An 18,661-nucleotide genomic window follows, 5' to 3' on the forward strand; every position below is an offset into this window, starting at 1 on the left:
TTCTGTGATATATGCAGGTCAGCATTGTTGGATTGTTAGTTTTCTTAGTTTACCGAGATTAGAGTGAGGCAAACTGAATGTCTCAGTTCCTGATCAGGCTGCGTATGTCTTTGTTCTGACTGCTATAAAGGTTCTCCATGTCTCTTAGCTAGAATGGCACGTTCTCAGAAGGTGTCTACATAGCCACACAAAGACAAAACTGTCTAAAACTAGCTGAATGGATTGAAATAACTAATTGAAAAAATGTAATTGATTATTTGTTTGCTCCTGTCACTGCAGAGGTTCTGCCCATACCTGTCAACACTGGGCTTTGAAAATAAGGGAGACTTTCTGCCACTACTTTTACACTGCTTCTGGTTAAAGTGTGCTTGATGAATAAAAATTTTGTGGGTTACTTCATATTCCGTTTCAGTGCAAACAAAGAACAGAAGACTGGACTGGCTTGTTGAGTACGCTACAGTTGCGATACGGGGTGTCATGACCTGTCATTCAGTGCAGCAGTAGGTTATGAAGAATGTGTAGGCAAGTGATGGACCGTGAGTGAAAGTCACGCCATCTCACTTTTGTCCGTCCGAAGATAAATTTTTAGCTACGCCACTGCCAGGCCCCAGAACCTAACGTTATGAGAAGTTAAAAATACAGGAGATTCAAGGGAAAATATTAAAACGGGAGCAGAGCGGGAGAGAAGGCTAAAACCCGGAAAAAAGGCTAAAACCCACATCTGGGCGTACTGTTCCTGTTCCTGTTGCCACAGAGACTCTGGGCACGTCTGAGTCTCCAGTTCTGGTTCTGGTTGTGGTTCCCTGTGGGTCTCCAGCCTCTCTACCAATTTGTGACAGAAGACCAATTTGTGACAGAAGAGAACTAGGGATATTTACACAAAGAGCAGTGTGTGGTAGTGGTGGCCACTCCAAAGTATGGCACTTTATGCTTCTCTAGTTCTTAGCCCAGAAATCCTGGCTGTGACAAAAAACAGGCCACTTTCTAGTGCTTGCCATGGTCTTTATGGTGTTTCCTGGGATATTATAGCTTTCCTCTGTCTGAAGTGTCTCTGGTCTCATTACTGTCCTCAGCAATTTCTCAACTTTCCATACCTCATCTCTATAGTCAGCTGCTGCACACACGTTTCTGGGCTCTGGTTTAATTCCTTCTTGGATGAGAATGTAACTTGGATATTTCATAATCATTAAGCTTTTTTTGCCTGTGTCCTTGTTGCATCTTAGATATACCCGTCTACCTCTTTCCAACATTTGTCTTGGTGATCATCATGTTGCTCTTCATCTTTCACAAGCACAAGAATATTGTCAGTGTAGGCAACAATGCCCTTAATGTTTATAAGGAGATTTGTCAGACTTTTGTGGAAGACTTCCTGAGTATTGTTTGTGATGACAGGCAAGTTGAGGTGCCTGTTCTTTCCAAATGGCATTTTAAACATTGTAAGGGGTGATGAATCATCTGCGTAAGGTGTTTGCCTGTAGCCACACCTAGCATGAAATGTGCTGAAGATGGTCCATGTGGTCCAAGATGACCATGGACTTCACTTAGTCATTTTGTCTGTCCACCTTGGCAATCGCTTTTATCTTTCCCACCCATTGCAGTTCCTTTTTCAATTTGCCAGTCAGAGCTGTGGCTGTCTTGTTAATTTGACTGTGAAAAGGCTTGTCTAGACATCCTAAGTGTGTGAAGGTCTTGGTATTACCTGTCTCTTGGTATTCCTGTAGCATGGTGCTTCTTTACTAGGACATATGTTATAGAAGTAAACTGCATATCTAAAAATCCAGTAGATGGTATGATTCAAATTATTTAAAATTTTAACTCTAAAATATATACGTTGTAATAGTAAACAGCCCTGCATTCCAAAGAGAAAGATCTTATTTTTCAGCAGGAAACATGATGACAGGTAAATACATATTAATATTAATACACATGTGTATAAATACATATTAATTAGAGGTAAACAGCTTTGAAATATTTGCTTTGTAAGAACAGCTTGCCTTACAAATCATGTTTATTAGACAGTTTCAGACACAGAATCAAAACCAATATGCAGAATTATACATACAATATTTAGCAATATGGAGAAACTATTGAATATTTTGTCAGTGTTGTACTGAGCAGGTGGACAGTGCTGCAAAGTTTGCGGCATACAGTTTGAACCATTTAATGGTCATAGATATTATTATTGATTTCCACAAGCATACAAGCTGGCCTACAAAAAGGATTTGCAGAGGACTGTTTTCATTCAGAACCCACTAAACAGTCCTGTATTGTTTATAAGACAGCCTAACAACACACTTTGTCACTCCAGATCTCTCTTACACAACTCATGTATTGGGAAATCAGAGATGGTGAAATGATATTATTGACTTTGTCAGTTTCTTTGTTACAAAGCCCATGAAATAATGGAATCACAACTTCCTTGAGTTTGTTCATGAGGAAGTTTAAAATTGTGATTGTAAAAGGACAATTACTCAGATATTTTCAAACCCATTATTGCGAAAGGAATGTGGTTAAAAAAAGCAAAAACACAGTGTAGAATAACATTTTCCCTTCCTTGTCTCTTTTCATGGTGCTTCAGGCACTAGGTTTCTGTAACACAATCTGATAAGTGACCAATTTCATCCATGTATAAGTCTAATATAATGTGCAATGTGTTCAAATCCTGAAGAAAATACATCACATTCTGAATATAATGCAGTATTCTGTTAAACATTTCAAGAATAATCCAACTGAAGTTTTAGTAGCAATTTTATGTCCTATTCTAATAGATAACACCACAGTGACAGACAGGAGACGAGGCAGAATGGAAACAGAACACAGAAGAATTTATTTTATGCACTGAGCACAAAAACAGTGCAATTCAGCTTGTACACTATGAAAAATAAGTAACATAAAACAGTTGTAAATAAAAATAATAAATAAGGAACATAAACACAGTGAAAAATGAACACAATGAACATTACTGATTATAAGAATCATTTTCATTTGTTATCCACTGCCTCTGCTCTCCTATCCTCTCCTACTCCACTTTTTTATTCCTGCTTCTACAGGTTTTTCAACAGGTTTTTTTTACTTTGTTGTCTTTATCAAACTGTTTGCAACAAAGTCCTTGAATTTTACATAAGAATTTTGGGGCTTCACGTCAGAAGGATAATCTATTCAATAAGATAGGTGTGGTATGTTATTTGCCTTGCAGCGAGGAAAAGTAGCCATACTTCTCTGCCTGACTTCCTGGATGCCATAGATGTTTAAAAAGAAAACAGCCTTAGAAAAGAAATTTAGGGGTTAATTTTACTTCCTTGTCTGTTTACATGGTGATTCAGATACCAGCAATATAAGGTTGAGGTTTCCCAGGTGAGTAGTGTCATTCATGTTTGAGCGGTCAGTATTTAAGGGAAAGCCAAAGAACTAAAGACTCAAAGTTTTGCTGCAGTGCTCTAAAGGTTAGGATCTTATTTCATTTAAAAAAATGTGTCATATTTATCCTGGTATGTAGACACAAATCAAATTCAGGTTTGTGAACTGAGTATTGATTCTATTTGAACTGAATTTTAATTGGTTCTAAATTCTGTTTAAAACAGATGGAAAAGCTTACCTGTTTCCTTGCCATCTTGGCAACATGTTACGCCTCTCCTCAAGGTAAGAAAAAGTTTGTTCTTTGACTTATTTCTTGTCATATCCCTCTGTATTTCCATAAGCACTTTCTAAATAGTTGTAAACTGGGAACGGACTGAATACATCGAGGGAATTTGCAATGTACAAATTTACGTAGTATTTCAATTTCTGGAATCTTGTCGCAATTCTTCACAACTGAAAGATGCTGAAACGTAGAAAACAACTATTGTCTGATTGTGAAGCTTTGTTAGCAGCTCCCATTATATACATTATTTCCATCCTTTCCATTATGATGTTCTGTTTTAAACAGACCTCTCAGGTAAGATGTTTACCTTTCCTGCGGAGACCAACACAGCTCACGTTCGGCTGATTCCAACTAGAGGAAACTTCAGTGCTGTGACTGTCTGCCTCAGGTAAACACTGCAGAATGAAATAATCACTTATAATCAAAGGAAACAGCAGACTTACAGCATATACTTCTGTTTGAGATTAATAATGACTGACAGTGTCAAATGGCAGATTTCCTGTAAACCAGTAACGAGCCATTTTCTGATTACAAGAGTTCTGTTGCAAATGCTGCACAACAGAAGTTTCTATTAAAAGTTTCATAGAAATACTAAATGTTTCCATAGAAACTGACCTAGTTTAGTCTCTGCACTGTCTGGTTGTCCTGTCAGTAGTGTCTATCAAGCAGAGTGTATAAAAGAATCTACAACTGAGACTAAATCAAAAGATGCTCCAAGTAATATCAAAGCTTTGGAATGTGTGAGAATGTATGGAATACATGGAAAATGAAAAAACTATTTAATCAATACATGTAAATGTGTTTGTTTATTGCAAGAAGATCTATCCAGCTATTTATCTATCTCTTAATATTACACTGTTAACTGATGTATGTATGTCCTCTCACTTCTCCTCATTTGAGGTTGACTGAGATCCTTAAATTTCCTATTTATTTAAAGGTACTTCACAGACCTGACCAGAAACCAGGCCCTCTTTTCCTTGGCTACACCCTCACATTCAAATGGCTTTCTCCTCTTCAAAGCAAATACCGGGGGCCAGCTAACCATTGGTCTACAAAACCAAGATGTTGTTTTTCGCGAACTCCTTGATGAGCAAAATTCCTGGGTATCTGTGTGTGGCACTTGGGAATCTGGCTCAGGTTTGGCTCAACCATGGATCAATGGGAAGCCTGGCTCTCGAAAACAGGGTCCAAGCAGTGTTCTGGGTGGATCTCCAATCATAATCGTTGGTCAAGAACAGGACTCCTTTGGGGGAGGGTTTGACGCTGGTCAGTCATTTGTGGGGCTCCTGGCAGATGTCCACATGTGGAACCATGTCCTTTCTTACTGTGAGATCACCCGCTTTGCAAACAATGATAATTTTACTCCGGGAAACATCCTAAATTGGAGAGCACTTGAGTTCAACTCTGTTGGGAATGTGGTTGTTGAAAACAGGACCCCAGAATACTGTTTCTAGTGTCAGGGAATAAAGGGGAGTGTTTACAAGTCAAACCTAAATAACCAAATTTGATAATCAAGTACTGTTTGTCTGATAAGAAAAAGCTTTTTTCCTTTATTTTGAATCATTAAAGGAATCTTTTCATCATTCATCTTCTGTTTGTCTTCTGTAAGCGATGTTTGGTAAGGTCTGTTTATGATATTCTCTCTGCGATGAAATTAAGAAAATAAAGAGTTTGACTGGTTGATGATCAAATTGTTTAGACCTGAGTTCCTTATATGCATCATGTCAGCCTGTAAGCTGACAAAATTAAATAAATCCAGTGATATGTTACTGTACAATTGTATTCACCTACATCTGATAATAGACCTTCAAAGCAGCCACAGACAAACATGACAAAATAGCACATACAAAATGACACAGTAAACACACTCTAAACCCTCTCTCCCCTTTATACCGTGATAGACTTCTTGCACCACCTCCTCAGACTTACTCAACTCAGTGGCTTCCAGATAATGTGTCTGTGTGGCATCAGTGTCATACACTCACTGATATGATGAATACAGACACTGTTTGAACTATAAGTTATATACACTGTACTGCCTGCTCAGTGCAGGGTATATTAGTAATTTAATACTGTTGTTGATCAGTTAGGAATAATTATTTCTATCAATAATCTGGGACACCATCCAATCCAAATGGACAAATTAGGTCAATAAACAAGATTTGGGATGATGAATCAGAGAAAAACAATCATTTGTGCTTCAGTGTATATCACAAATGTCAGCATTTTTAGATTACTTATGCAGCTAAATATTTGCATGTTTTGAAAACTGTCAAAAGAACTGAGAGAAACCAGGGAGCACATACACCAGTGACTCAATCAGCTGGTGGATAGTAAACTGGCAAAGCTGAATGTTTCCAAGCTAAACAATAGGGAGGTGGTGAAAGATCTCTAGAGGTGTGACAGAAACGTCTAGATGAAACTGAGGAATTTTAGGTTCAGTATCAACTGAAGGAAGTTGTCCTCTTGGCAAGATTTCCTGGGACACTAAGGATTTTAAGGCCAGGCAGACTGAATGACTCTGTTTCTGCTCAGGTTGCCTATGTCTCAATTATGCCTGATGTAAAGAGCCTCTACATCTATTAGCTAAAACAGCGTGCTCTCAGTTGTTTTTGTCTTTATTATTCTTCCTCCGCTCGCTTCCAGCAGGACTAAGCATAGTTGTAATTCTTCGTTTTCATCTTACAGTGAAAGCAGGAGCAAAAAAATGTCCAAAAAAAAAATTGTCTCAGCGGATGAGAAAGACCATTTTTTTAACCTGATAACTCGCAACAGTGTTTCAAGATTTCAAGAAGAATGGTCTCTTGGAACATTTGTGTCATTTTTCTTCTTTCTTTTTTCTGCAGTCGCTCTTCCTTCTTTTTCATGAATTGTAGTCTCGCGGAGAATCTCAATCACTTCATATTTGTTGAGGGTTGGTGTGTGTGTGTGCGGGGAGGGTCTCCGTGCTCTAAGCCTGTTTTTATCCACTCTATAGTGTCCTGCATGTGTCGCTCTCAGCAGTGCCTGGGGTATGATTACTTTATCTCCTTTCATCAGATGTCTTTCCATTTCCCATATCTCATCTCTGTAGTTCCAGTAGCCTTTGATCCTCTCTGGTATGTGTTTTCTTGTCTTAGGCCATCTGCATTTTATCAATGTTGTCTGTATTTGTGGTATATTGTCCTTTTGTATATTGTTTCGGTCTCACTCAAACGCATAAGGAAAATGATGATATGTACCCGTGTTAATATCCTCTTGCAGCTTTGCATGTGAATTCGTGTCATCATATGTAACAATGGGGAACGAATGCCACACACATGTAAAAAATGTGCACGAGGTATTGCTATTAAATAATGAGATTGGGTGAAGGTCGAGAGGATGTCGGAGATGATGATGAACGTTATCAATGCCCATTTCACGTCAAGAACCAGCATTTGAAATGAACAAATCGTTCAATATGATCAACGACTCAGCATCAGAAAGATTGCAGAAATGGCCTCTATCAATAAAGAGACTGTTAGTAAACAGTCATTTTTACTGTTATTGGGACACCCACTATGTGTGGTCACATTTGTGATGTTTTTTTAATTTATTGGTTTTTCTTCAGTTGATGGAAAGTAATGAGTCACATTTTCTTTTAAGAAGAGGTTGCTATGCATTCATATAAGTTCACTTGCTATTTATATGTCTCCATATAAGATCTTCCCATTTAAGAATTTTTTCTACTTATTTATATATTGTCTGGCAACGGAGGATTAGCAAAGTAAGAATTTCATTGTACAGTGTAACTGCCTGTTCTGCTGTGCACATGACAATAAAACTCTTGAATCTTGAATCTTGAATTATGCATGTCTCACTGATCTGCTGCTAAGATGCATTTACTGTATTTACTCCTCACCAGCAGGGGTCAGTAGCGAGATCGTGGGTTCCGTTTGGGAGTATACAGATGTAACTAGCGATCTCCTCTCATTATTCATATCGTGAAATGAAACCACGTCTCCCAGTTGAATTATTTGTTCCCTGCATTACCAGGTTGGTAATGGGCAAAAACATCACATAAGTTGTTTTGTTTAACTAGTTTACTTTAACTTAGCTTGGGTATTGGAGTAGGAAGGTTATTTTATGTCGAATGTAGCGTAATGCTAGCGAACGTCACACATTTCCCCTGTACATTTTTATTTTGGGTTTCATCGGCTCCTACAAAAGAAAAACATCAGTTGACATCGTAATTACTGACAGAAAACTGTTGAGGCTGTAGCCATTTTCTGTGTTTGCATCTAGTCAGTTTAACTAGGTCGCCAGAGGCTAGTTTAATGTTTATTATTTTTGTGTTCTACAGCAGTGCAACAATCGTAATGTCTGTAGGATTCTTCTAAAGAATGGGAAGCTGACTGGTAAATGAAACCGTATTAATATAATTTAGACAACACGCAAGATAATCCGAAGTAAAAGTTAATTTGCTTTGTGTGACAGAATATAAGCCTGGGTAAACATTGTATCAGTAAAATAGGAAGCTAAGTTTGAAAATATGAAAAGAAATTGTGTTTTATTTGAGATATTTTTTTTGTATTTATTTGTTAATGGGAAAAGAAGAAATTATTTTTTGGAACATGTAAGGACAAAGAACATTGAATATATAATGAGATAAAGACTTGATAGTTGCACTTGCTGACAAACGATATTAAATAAACATTTATTCTGGAGAATTTTGTGAAATGAAACCACATCTCCCAGTTGAATTATTTATTCCCTGCATTACCAGGATCCTGGAACCTGTTGCGCCAGTCCCACAACGTGGGACCCGTAACATTATTACAAGCTTTACAGTCACAGGGGCGTCTAGGGCTTTGCTTATGAGGCACACTGTGAACTGCCTGACTGTTCACTAACAGCATTTTCTCTAAACAGACCCAGGACTCTGTCCAAAGTGTGGCGCTCTAACTCAAAAGATGGCTGCTCTGGCGCAGTGTTACAGCTAGATGCGGGTAATGTGTCCACCTGACCTACGAAGGATGCCCCCTGTTGGCAAGATTCATTTGAAGAAACTACATGTTGTGACATCAGGTTCACAGAAGTTTTGTGTTCTCTCATGTACTCATCCACCCTTTCCTGTATCTCACTCGCTGTCCACTCCCGATATGGTTTGCTTTTAAACACCGAAGCCAGTTCTTTGTTCGGGCAGTGACAGACGAACATTAAGACTACGTGGCGATTGAAATCAGTCACAGATTCTCCCTTGCTGGCAAGACAATGCTCAGTGACTTCAGCTTTATTAAGCCTAATCCAGTAGTCTCGTGAACTCTCTTTAATGTGGGGCTTGACTGCATAAAGTGGCAAATCTGAGCATGAAACATCCCCAAAATGTTGTCTCAGTACACTGAATATAACATTCACACCAGTGACGTCTGGACTGCTATGTGGCCAGACCGTGATGACATCCCTTGCTTTGCCCATTAGTTTGTTCATGACCGTCTCAACACGCCAGGACCGAGTATTACACTGCTTACTGAGATAACCTCACATCAGCTCCTCCCACTCAAACACAGAGCATTTATCAGAGTTGTCAACTCTGAAGGAAAGCGGGACAATGATATCAGAGTGGAGCAGTAGATTCAACTTGGAAGCATCAATGACAGTAGTACCACAATGTTCAGGCTGAGAAACGTGTAATATTTTCAGAGGCTAAAACAGATGAAGACTCTGGACTGGTGGTCTGCATTAGGCTCATTTTGATTGTCTCTCTGATTTCCCTGCCAGTGGATTTGATCAAATTGGCCAGCTGACAGGGTGTAGGCTCGATATGAGGTTCAGCCACATCGGGCGGTGAGGAAACCCTTGGGAACGTACCAGGCTGGGATGTGGGTAACGAAAATGCTTCCCTGTCTGCATTTACCCACCTAACCCCTCCCAAAGGAGGAAAAACGACGGATGGCCATAGTACTAGGCGTAGACTGCTTCACTGGTGATAACATAAGAAAACCCTTACCTCTGCCCACATCAAGTTCACCCACATGGTCACTGACAGCAAATCTGTCCATTGCAATATATGTGCCTATCCCTCAGTGATAAACATATTATGTACCTCACACATTGAACATCAGGAACAAGTACCCATTCTCAAGAAACAGCACAATGTAGATACCCAGTCAAGAATTTAAGGAAACTATAGATCACTCAGTAATAAACAGTACAATGTAAACACACTACTAAAGGATCCAAGACTCCAATCCCAAAGGCGCAGGCAGAAGGTGTCAAGTGGATCTCTTCATGAGTAATACCGGTGGTGGGCGACAGCTGACCAGTCGCCAGGTCACGGCACCAGTTTGTAGCGAGGTCTAATCTGCATTGTGTTGTGTTTAGGGGGGAAAAAGGACACTGTTGCACTGGCTCTTCCTCACAGGCACTTTATTTTCACCACCTGGGATAGTAGAGAAATTGACCTTGGTGGATAACCAGGCCATTACACCAGTCCTCAGCAGCACCTTCTCAGTTCGAATACAGAACTGAAGAGAATGGAAGAAGACTGATGACAGAGTATTAATCCTTCATAGGTGTGACTAACACAGCGGATTCTATCAAGCACAAAGTATTCACATTCCAACAATAGTGCTTGAATTCTATATAAAAGCCAATATGTACAAAGTACTTATAAAAATATTGAAACATACTAATATAAAAACACTACCCGTGAGGTGTTTGTCCAGTCTGCAAAATACCTCTTTGTGTTCGCTATCACATTTCACAATGACGATCCCTGTTCATAATTAGTGTAACAACATCAACCTACTACATAAAGGTCAGCTCTGTTCTGCCTTGCAGAGCATTTCTGATTCTGTTTACTGTCTATTAGTGTTTTTCATTCCAGTGGCACTCAGTGTCTTTTTGTTGTTGCTGAAAGATTCAATCACTGTGGATAGTTTAGGAATAAATTTGACTCATCACAATTGTCTGTCACAATGTCCAGAAATGCCTCCAGGTCCTGTCTGTCCCATAGTGTTTCCTCATCAGATATTGCTCATAGTTTTCTTGGGGTCTGGTTTAATTCCCTCTTGGGTCACAATGCAATCCAGATATTTTACCTCTAATGTAGCTAATTTTCTTTCTGTCTGCATTGAATCTCGCATTCAACTTTCTGATTTTTTCAAGCACGATGTTTTAATTGTTCATCGTGTTTTTTAACATTTTCAAACAGATGCATCGGACTTTTGTGGCACACCTCCTGAATACTGATGAGAGTGAATGACAAGTGGAGGAACCAGTATCTTCCAAATGGTTTACTGAAACTTAGTTTAAAGGTATAACGACTTGTCTGTGGAAAGTATTTGCTCACAGCTAGCAAGCGTGCCGAATCATTATGTTCCAAATAACTCGCTCAACAATGGTTGGAATTTCAATTGTTGCCTGTCTTTCACTTTTCTGTTCTATGGGCTATAATTTCTGCACCCCTTTTAGAGATCCACTGTCCCCACCAGTTCTGTGAAATGATGCCTTTTAGGTTCAGCAGTGGTCACATCTGACTCCATCTTGACTGTTTTTCACTTTCACTTGTGATACCTTGTAAAAATCCTCTTTGTCTGTTAATTAACATGAGCAATAGTCAGGTGTACATTACTCTAGCCTTTTCCATCTGTATTATTTTCCATCCTCTGCAATTCAAACTCCATCAGCAGGTGTTCGCATAGTCACATCATTGCAACTCTCTTTACCATCAGCATCCTGAAGGTGTAAATTTGTTCTATTCAAGCAGATATAAAACCTCTCAGCTAAGCGCTTGATTTGATCAGTCATGTGGTCACCCTGAGGTCTCTAAACTTATTGTGGTCTGTGAAGTTTATGGCACAGAGCTGGTTTGGTGTGGAGGTCTGGGTATTACAGTTAGAAAAATAGCAAGTTTCTTTCCTCTCCAGAAGAACAAGTAAACTCATAGATAGTCAGTCCAACTATTATTCTCAGCTCTCTTTTTTTTTCATTTTCTAACAAAGCAAGTAGTATGTATGCTATGCTTAATATAAGTAGCACGGATGTACCAGTTCTCTTTTCGTTATCCTTCTTGTGCAGGACAATTGGGAAACAGACCGACAGTTGGTGTGAAACGGTGAAAAGAGAAAAATGGGAATAATTAGTAAATGTAAGGAAGTCAAGGTAAAACGAAACCAAATTAGAATATATACTTTTTCACACCAAATCTACTTATATCTAGATTACACCAAGCCAAGCTTTTTTTATTTTTTTAATTAGTTTAAATGAGAATAATCAATTCATTTCTTACAGATGAGAATTTCTAGTACAAAAAAGGCTTGTCAAGGTAATCCGTATTAGTACAATGCAATGAACTATGTTCTGCCCTAATATAGTTAATATTTTCTTTCATTAGATGCTTTGTGGTTGTTGTGTAACCAGGTCTTTGTCCCAAGTACCAGGATACCATTTCTGTAAACATGATGACAGCTGAATAGTGAGGTAAGATGAAGACTTCCTCATAGGAATAAAACTCAGTGTTCTAAGCAGCCAACACCCAATCAGAACTCTCCTTTTTTAAGCACTTCATGGTGTAGTGGAAGTCTGCATTGAGATAATGCATTTTGAGTTCATTTAGTGCTCGTTATGATCACAACCATGCCTCTGTTAATTTGGTGTTTGAAGCCAGACCTAAACATAGGCACAAAGTGATCAGACTGGTCAGAGAGGAGACCACTCCCCTGTTGCAACATGTCTTGTCCTATCAGTGATCCAACCGGAAAGGTAACGTCACTGATAGGACAAGTCACTGTTACTAGTGAATCAAGGAAACGTCAGACGTCTCTTGTTAACAAATGATGAGAGGAAAACAAAGAGTGGCATATTAAAGAGGATTATCTTACCAGGAAGTAATAATGAGTTTCTTTCCCTCCAGGATGAAAAAGTGAGCAAAGACAACTGCTCAACCTGTCAAACAAACTGTCAGCTTGCCCTTTAAAAAAAAAAAGATTTCTTAAAAAAACGAGTATGGTGCAGTCATATTTAACATACTTGGTGTACAAACACCATTGTTCTTCTTTTTTTTTTTTTTGGCGCTGGGTAAATAAACGTCATGTTCTGGACTGTGATGAGCCAGTCTGACAGCTGGTGTGAAAGAGTGAACAGAGACAAACAGGTGAATAATTGTTGAGAGGCAAGAGGAAAAGGTAAGAGAAAACCAGATACAGATTGGAAATATACGAGTAAATCTCCAAATTTACTTATCTTTACGATTAGACTCCACATTTTTCTGTGTCAATATGATCAATTCATCAGGTCTTGCAAGTTAGGATTTTCAGCTCAAGAATTGCAATGTTTATAGAAGTGATCTGCATGACTGAATATACAATAAATGGAGTTTTTTAAGGTTACTTTTTTTAAAAATCTAAAACCTTATTATTTTAGATGGAGCAACTTTTGTATTTACTTGCAATCACCGCAACATGTGTGGCTTTCCCGCAAGGTAAACATGTTATAAAGTTTCCTCAATATTGCTGAATTTGCAAATGTGAAGTGCCTGTCATATCAGCAAGAATTTTCCTCATAAATATTCAGTTGTGTATCTTGTGAACTGCAGAGCTTTGTGTTTGATTGTATTTCCATGATACACAAATACAGGAATCAACAAAATTATGATGTAAATAAATGTACCATTTTGCTATCATTTATTCTGCTTTAAACAGATCTATCAGGTAAAATGTTCACCTTTCCCGTCGGGTCCAATACGGATCATGTTCGACTGATGCCATCCAGAGAAAATTTCACCTCTGTCTCTGTCTGCCTTAGGTAAGATTAGATTAAATTATTAAATTATAAATACTAAAATGACCATATTAAATACTAAATTAGGTCTGTTCAATCCATGTTTGTGGCATGTTTATTCCTCAGATTCTGAGACACAAATAATACTGTTCTTACACTCACTGTAAAAATCTCTCATTTCAAAGGTCGAAACCAATAGTAACATCTCTCTTTTAAAATGTCATTACCAATTGTAACTAACATCTCTCTTTTCAAGGGACATCCCCCTTTTCAAATGTCCTTTTCTTAATAGTAACCATCATCACACTTTTCAAAGGTTGTGACAAATCGTAACATCTTTCTCTTCAAAGGTCATAATTAATCATAACTAATATCTCACTTTTTAAAGGTCATAACTAATGGTAACTAACATCTCACTTTTTAAAGGTCGTAACTAATCATAACTAACATCTCTCTTTTCAAAGGTTGTGACAAATCTTAACTGACATCTCTTTTTTCAAAGGTCATAACCAATCATAACCAACATTTCTCTTTTCAAAGGTCCTTCACAGACCTCAGCAGAGGCCATACTCTATTCTCTCTGGCCACGCAGACACACTTCAATGACATTGTGCTCTTTAAAAGAAACCAAGATGATCAAATCCGACTGCACATTCGAGATGGTACTGCTGACTTCATGGGGCAGTCTTATGGGCTCAACAGATGGCATTCTATCTGTCTGACCTGGCACTCTGAGACTGGTCTGGGCCAGATATGGCTTGATGGGCAACCCAGCGCACGAAAATTTGTTCGCTCAGGGGAGGCCATTAATGGAAGCACCTTCATTGTCCTAGGGCAGGACCAGGACAGGTTTGGAGGGGGGTTTAACACGCGACAGTCATTTGTCGGGATGCTCGCTGATGTCCACATGTGGGACTATGTCCTTTCTTACTGTGAGATCACCCGCTTTACTAACAATGATAATTTTACTCCGGGAAACATTCTAAACTGGAGAGGTCTTGAATTTGACTCCATTGGGAATGTGATTGTTGAAAACAGGACCCCAGAATACTGTTTCTAGTGTCAGGGAATAAAGGTAAGAGTGTTTACTGGTTAAACCTAAATAACCAGATTTGATAATCAAGTACTGTTTGCCTGATAAGAAAAAGCTTTTTTTCTTTATTTTGAATCGTTAAAGGAATCTTTTCATCATTCATCTTCTGTTTGTCTTCTGTAAGCGATGTTTGGTAAGGTCTGTTTATGATATTCTCTCTGAGATTAAATGAACAAAATAAAGAATTTGACTGGTTGATGATCAAATTGTTTAGACCTGAGTTCCTTATATGCATCATGTCAGCCTGTAAGCTGACAAAATTAAATAAATCCAGTGATATGTTACTGTTCTACTGTACTCACCTATATCTGATAATAGACCTTCAAAGCAGCCACAGACAAACATGACAAAATAGCACATACAAAATGACACAGTAAACACACTCTAAACCCTCTCTCCCCTTTATACCGTGATAGACTTCTTGCACCATCTCTTCAGACTTACTCAACTCAGTGACTTCCAGATAATGCGTCTGTGTGGCATCAGTGTCATACACTCACTGATATGATGAATACAGACACTGTTTGAACTATAAGTTATATACACTGTACTGCCTGCTCAGTGCAGGGTATATTAGTAATTTAATACTGTTGTTGATCAGTTAGTCAGGAATAATTATTTCTATCAGTAATCTGGGACACCATCCCATCCACATGGACAAATTAGGTCAATAAACAACATTTGGGATGATGAATCAGAGAAAAATAATCATTTGTGCTTCAGTGTATGTCACAAGTGTCAGCATTTTTGGATTATTTATGCAGCTAAATATTTGCATATTTTGAAAACTGTCAAAAGCCGGTCTTGTACTCTTAATTGGTCATTAAAATTAGGGTGAGCAAGAGTTTTGCTCCACTTTGTTACTTTCATCTTCTTAACAGTGTGAGTTGATGAGATTCCTTAACAAACTTAAAACACAAAAATTAAGGACATGACACCTACAGGACATGTTCTGTGATTTCCATCTTGACTTTACCGTTCCAACAATGCCAAACAGTGACACTAGAATCATTAAATGCTGTTAAGTCTGATGTGATTCATGCATTTAAAAGAAAGGCAAATGACATTACAAAAGGAAACAACAGCCGATAAAACAGTCAGGAATCCTCAGAGCAGCAGGATGCATATTCTGAAGAAATGTTTAATTCAAACATAGAACAGAATCAAACATCAGCAAACAGGCAAGTCGGTACTCTTATTCTCAGACTTTCGTGGACTAAGAAGCCCAAATTATATTTCACTTTTTGCAAATATAGTGTGGATTATATATCAAAATTGAAATGAAAAAAATACTAATGTCCTTTCGTTTTACTCACAAAGAAGGCGATTTTGCCCATAAAACGCTAGCATTCTGCTAATGTATCCTGAATGGTTGGTTAAGGATTTACAACTGATTGTGAATATAATAGTACGCTAACTATTTATGTTAATGACTGTTCCATGCAGTCATTAAAATGGTTTAAGTGCACTGGTTTGAATGCCATGTCCTTTGCATATCTTCACAATACGTGAATTGGGAAATGAAATTAAAACCAAGTTTAAGGTATATTTTGTTGTTTTTATTCTGCATCCCACATATGGCCATAAAGCCGTAATGCGGTAAAGTGGCTTTTGGTGCGTGACGTCACAGATACTTACATAAACGTATTTTACTACAATTGAAAAACCGTAAAAATGGAACTATATCTATTGTCTCGACCCCTTATATCGAAAACATAATGAAAATTGCAAGAATTTTTTTTCTTTACCCCATGAAAGTTACATTTTTGGGGGTACAGCTCCATAGGCCCCCATTCATTCTGGACTTACTCGCAAGCTCCCCCTATGAAACAGGAAGTTCTGAGAGTGGAAGTTCTCTCCTATTCAGAAATTCTCCGGTTTTATCAAAGATGCAGGTGACGTGTGTGAATTTGGGCAGAGCAGTAGAAAGAACGGCTCTGAGCCAGCTCCAGCAAGCAGCCCATCAGCTGTGATGTCAGCAAGAACGCTTCTGTTCCAAATGCAGATTGCCACATCCTCCCGTCATCGGGAGTCTGGACTCACGAGCTGAACTTTGGTAGGTCCGACCTCCCAAGAACGGGAGTCCGTACTTGGTGTACTCCGTATTGAGAAATGGCCAATGAATCGATAAACAGGAAACAGATCAGAGTCAGATGAATGGGAACAGGAACACAGTCAAAAGAATAACACTGCTCAGTGACTCTTAGAGAGTTAGAGACTTCACAAGGAACTGAAAGAAACCAGGGAGCACATATAGCAGTGACTCAACCAGCTGGTGGATAGTAAACTGGCAAAGCTGAATGCTTCCAAGCTAAACAATAGGGAGGCGTGACAGAAACGTCTAGATGAACCTGAGGAATTTTAGGTTCAGTATCAAATGAAGGAAGTTGTCTTCATGGCAAGATTTCTTTGTGTGTTAGAATTTGAGCGAGACTGACTGTCTCTGTTCCGCTGACTTCCCGCAGGACTCAGTATAGTCATATTTCTACATCTTCATCTTACAGCAAAAGCAGGAACAAAAATGTCTATCTGTCTGACCTGGCACTCTGAGACTGGAGGGGAGACCATTAATGGAAGCACCATCATTGACAGGACCAGGACAGTTTTTAGGGGGGTTTAGCAGGCGACGATCATTTGTTGGGATGCTCGCCGACATTCACATGTGGGACGATGTTCTCTTGAACTGAACATCTCTGTTACTGCATATGGATAAAAGTTGCATGTCATATACCAGGTCTATTCAACTACAAATTCAAATGGGCCAGATTTATCTTGGGCCACAAAGTTTTGGCAGCCAATAGTGCTTTACTACAATGCAGTCAAGCGTTGTAGGCTTGCTGACAGGCAGGTACTGATTTTGTCTAGATAACAAGATGTTTACAGTGCTGTAAAGCAAAGAGATATGTACGGCCTAAAGTCAAACTGAATTTCAATACTTTGTAATGTGAGTGAGAGCAAGGTTATAGCAATACATTTGTTTCCTCTGAGAAGAACTAGTTCAACAAAGAGGATACATAGGAACAGTAGACTTTTACTTACAACCTTTTAAATTTGAGACCAAAACCTTCCACAAATATGAATCACTGATCTTATTTTATTAATTTATTTATTTTGGTAAGGGACTATGTAAGTGGGATAATCCACACTGAGTTGTCTTTTAAACCATTTCTGATGAACTCAAAATCCTTTAATTCATGCTTTAATGGGATATCGTTTATCCAATCAAATTATTTGACTGGAACACACTTCTATTTGAATTGAATGGCAATCACCTCTGGGCCACTGGAGCTTGCCCTGGGGGCAGGTTTGGACTGAAGGTCGCCAATTTATTTTCACTCATTCACAGTAATAAGAACACATTTCTGACAACTTTCTTCATAGTGGGCAGCAAAATATATAATTTTTTAAGAGTTGAGTGCAAACAACTGTTTGTTGGTGTTTGTGTTATCTGCTTGTTCCAGTACCTGCTGATTAAATGTTTGGATAAAGTGCTCATGCTTCACAGCATCATGTTACTCTAGTGATGAGCACTGTATAATTTGTAGCTCTTCAAAGCGTGATGGGGAGCTAGACTGACGGCTTCTGTTCAGCCATAGCCTTTGAACCGTCACGTTATACAACTACAGGAAATCATTTATGCGCCAACCCACAGACTCAGTGGATTAGCACATATTAAAGCACATGACTCTGTGTCCCAGATTAAAGTCAGTATGAACAAAGTTCTTATTCTCATCACGTTCTGAAATAAAAACATCTTCGTGATATTGTTCTGTGGGTTATTATGCTTTACCAGGTGAAAAAAAAATGCTAGAACAGAACCAGTTCTTATGAATTATTTTATGTTACTAAATTTAGAAACTGCTCTTGCAAGATGCTTTGGTTAAGTGAACAAACGTGTTTAAAACACAAATATTTATATCTGTGCAGGGAACATGATGACAGGTGGAGCGATGATAAGACTGAGTAATTAGGTAATGGGAACACTTCCTTCTAAGAAGAGAATTCAGTGTGGTGAGTGTGTTGGGTAGCCACTCAGAGCCATCCTTTCCAAGCAAATAACTTTTTAAACTCAAGTCTGCAGCAATAAGACAATGGAAACACAAAGTGAATCAGTCCTAACACCTTTATAGCGTGATTTCACATATATTACCTCAATAATACTATTGTGATACTTGGAAGAAGTCCCT

At 38.5% G+C, this 18,661-nt stretch overlaps 2 protein-coding genes across 2 annotated transcripts; both read left to right on the top strand.

Annotated features, from left to right (window-relative positions):
* Positions 1-3,581: 3,581 nt before the first annotated feature.
* Positions 3,582-5,094, top strand: LOC115810580 (mucosal pentraxin-like). Its single transcript, XM_030772537.1, has 3 exons — positions 3,582-3,639; positions 3,926-4,028; positions 4,578-5,094. Exons 1-3 carry the CDS (start codon positions 3,582-3,584, stop codon positions 5,092-5,094), a joined length of 678 nt encoding a protein of 225 aa, XP_030628397.1.
* Positions 5,095-13,024: 7,930 nt separating this feature from the next.
* On the top strand, positions 13,025-14,441 carry LOC115810627 (C-reactive protein-like). Its single transcript, XM_030772601.1, has 3 exons — positions 13,025-13,082; positions 13,303-13,405; positions 13,922-14,441. Exons 1-3 carry the CDS (start codon positions 13,025-13,027, stop codon positions 14,439-14,441), a joined length of 681 nt encoding a protein of 226 aa, XP_030628461.1.
* The last annotated feature ends 4,220 nt before the right edge of the window (positions 14,442-18,661 follow it).

The sequence above is a fragment of the Chanos chanos genome, chromosome 4 (assembly GCF_902362185.1).
Source record: "Chanos chanos chromosome 4, fChaCha1.1, whole genome shotgun sequence".
NCBI lineage: Eukaryota > Metazoa > Chordata > Actinopteri > Gonorynchiformes > Chanidae > Chanos > Chanos chanos.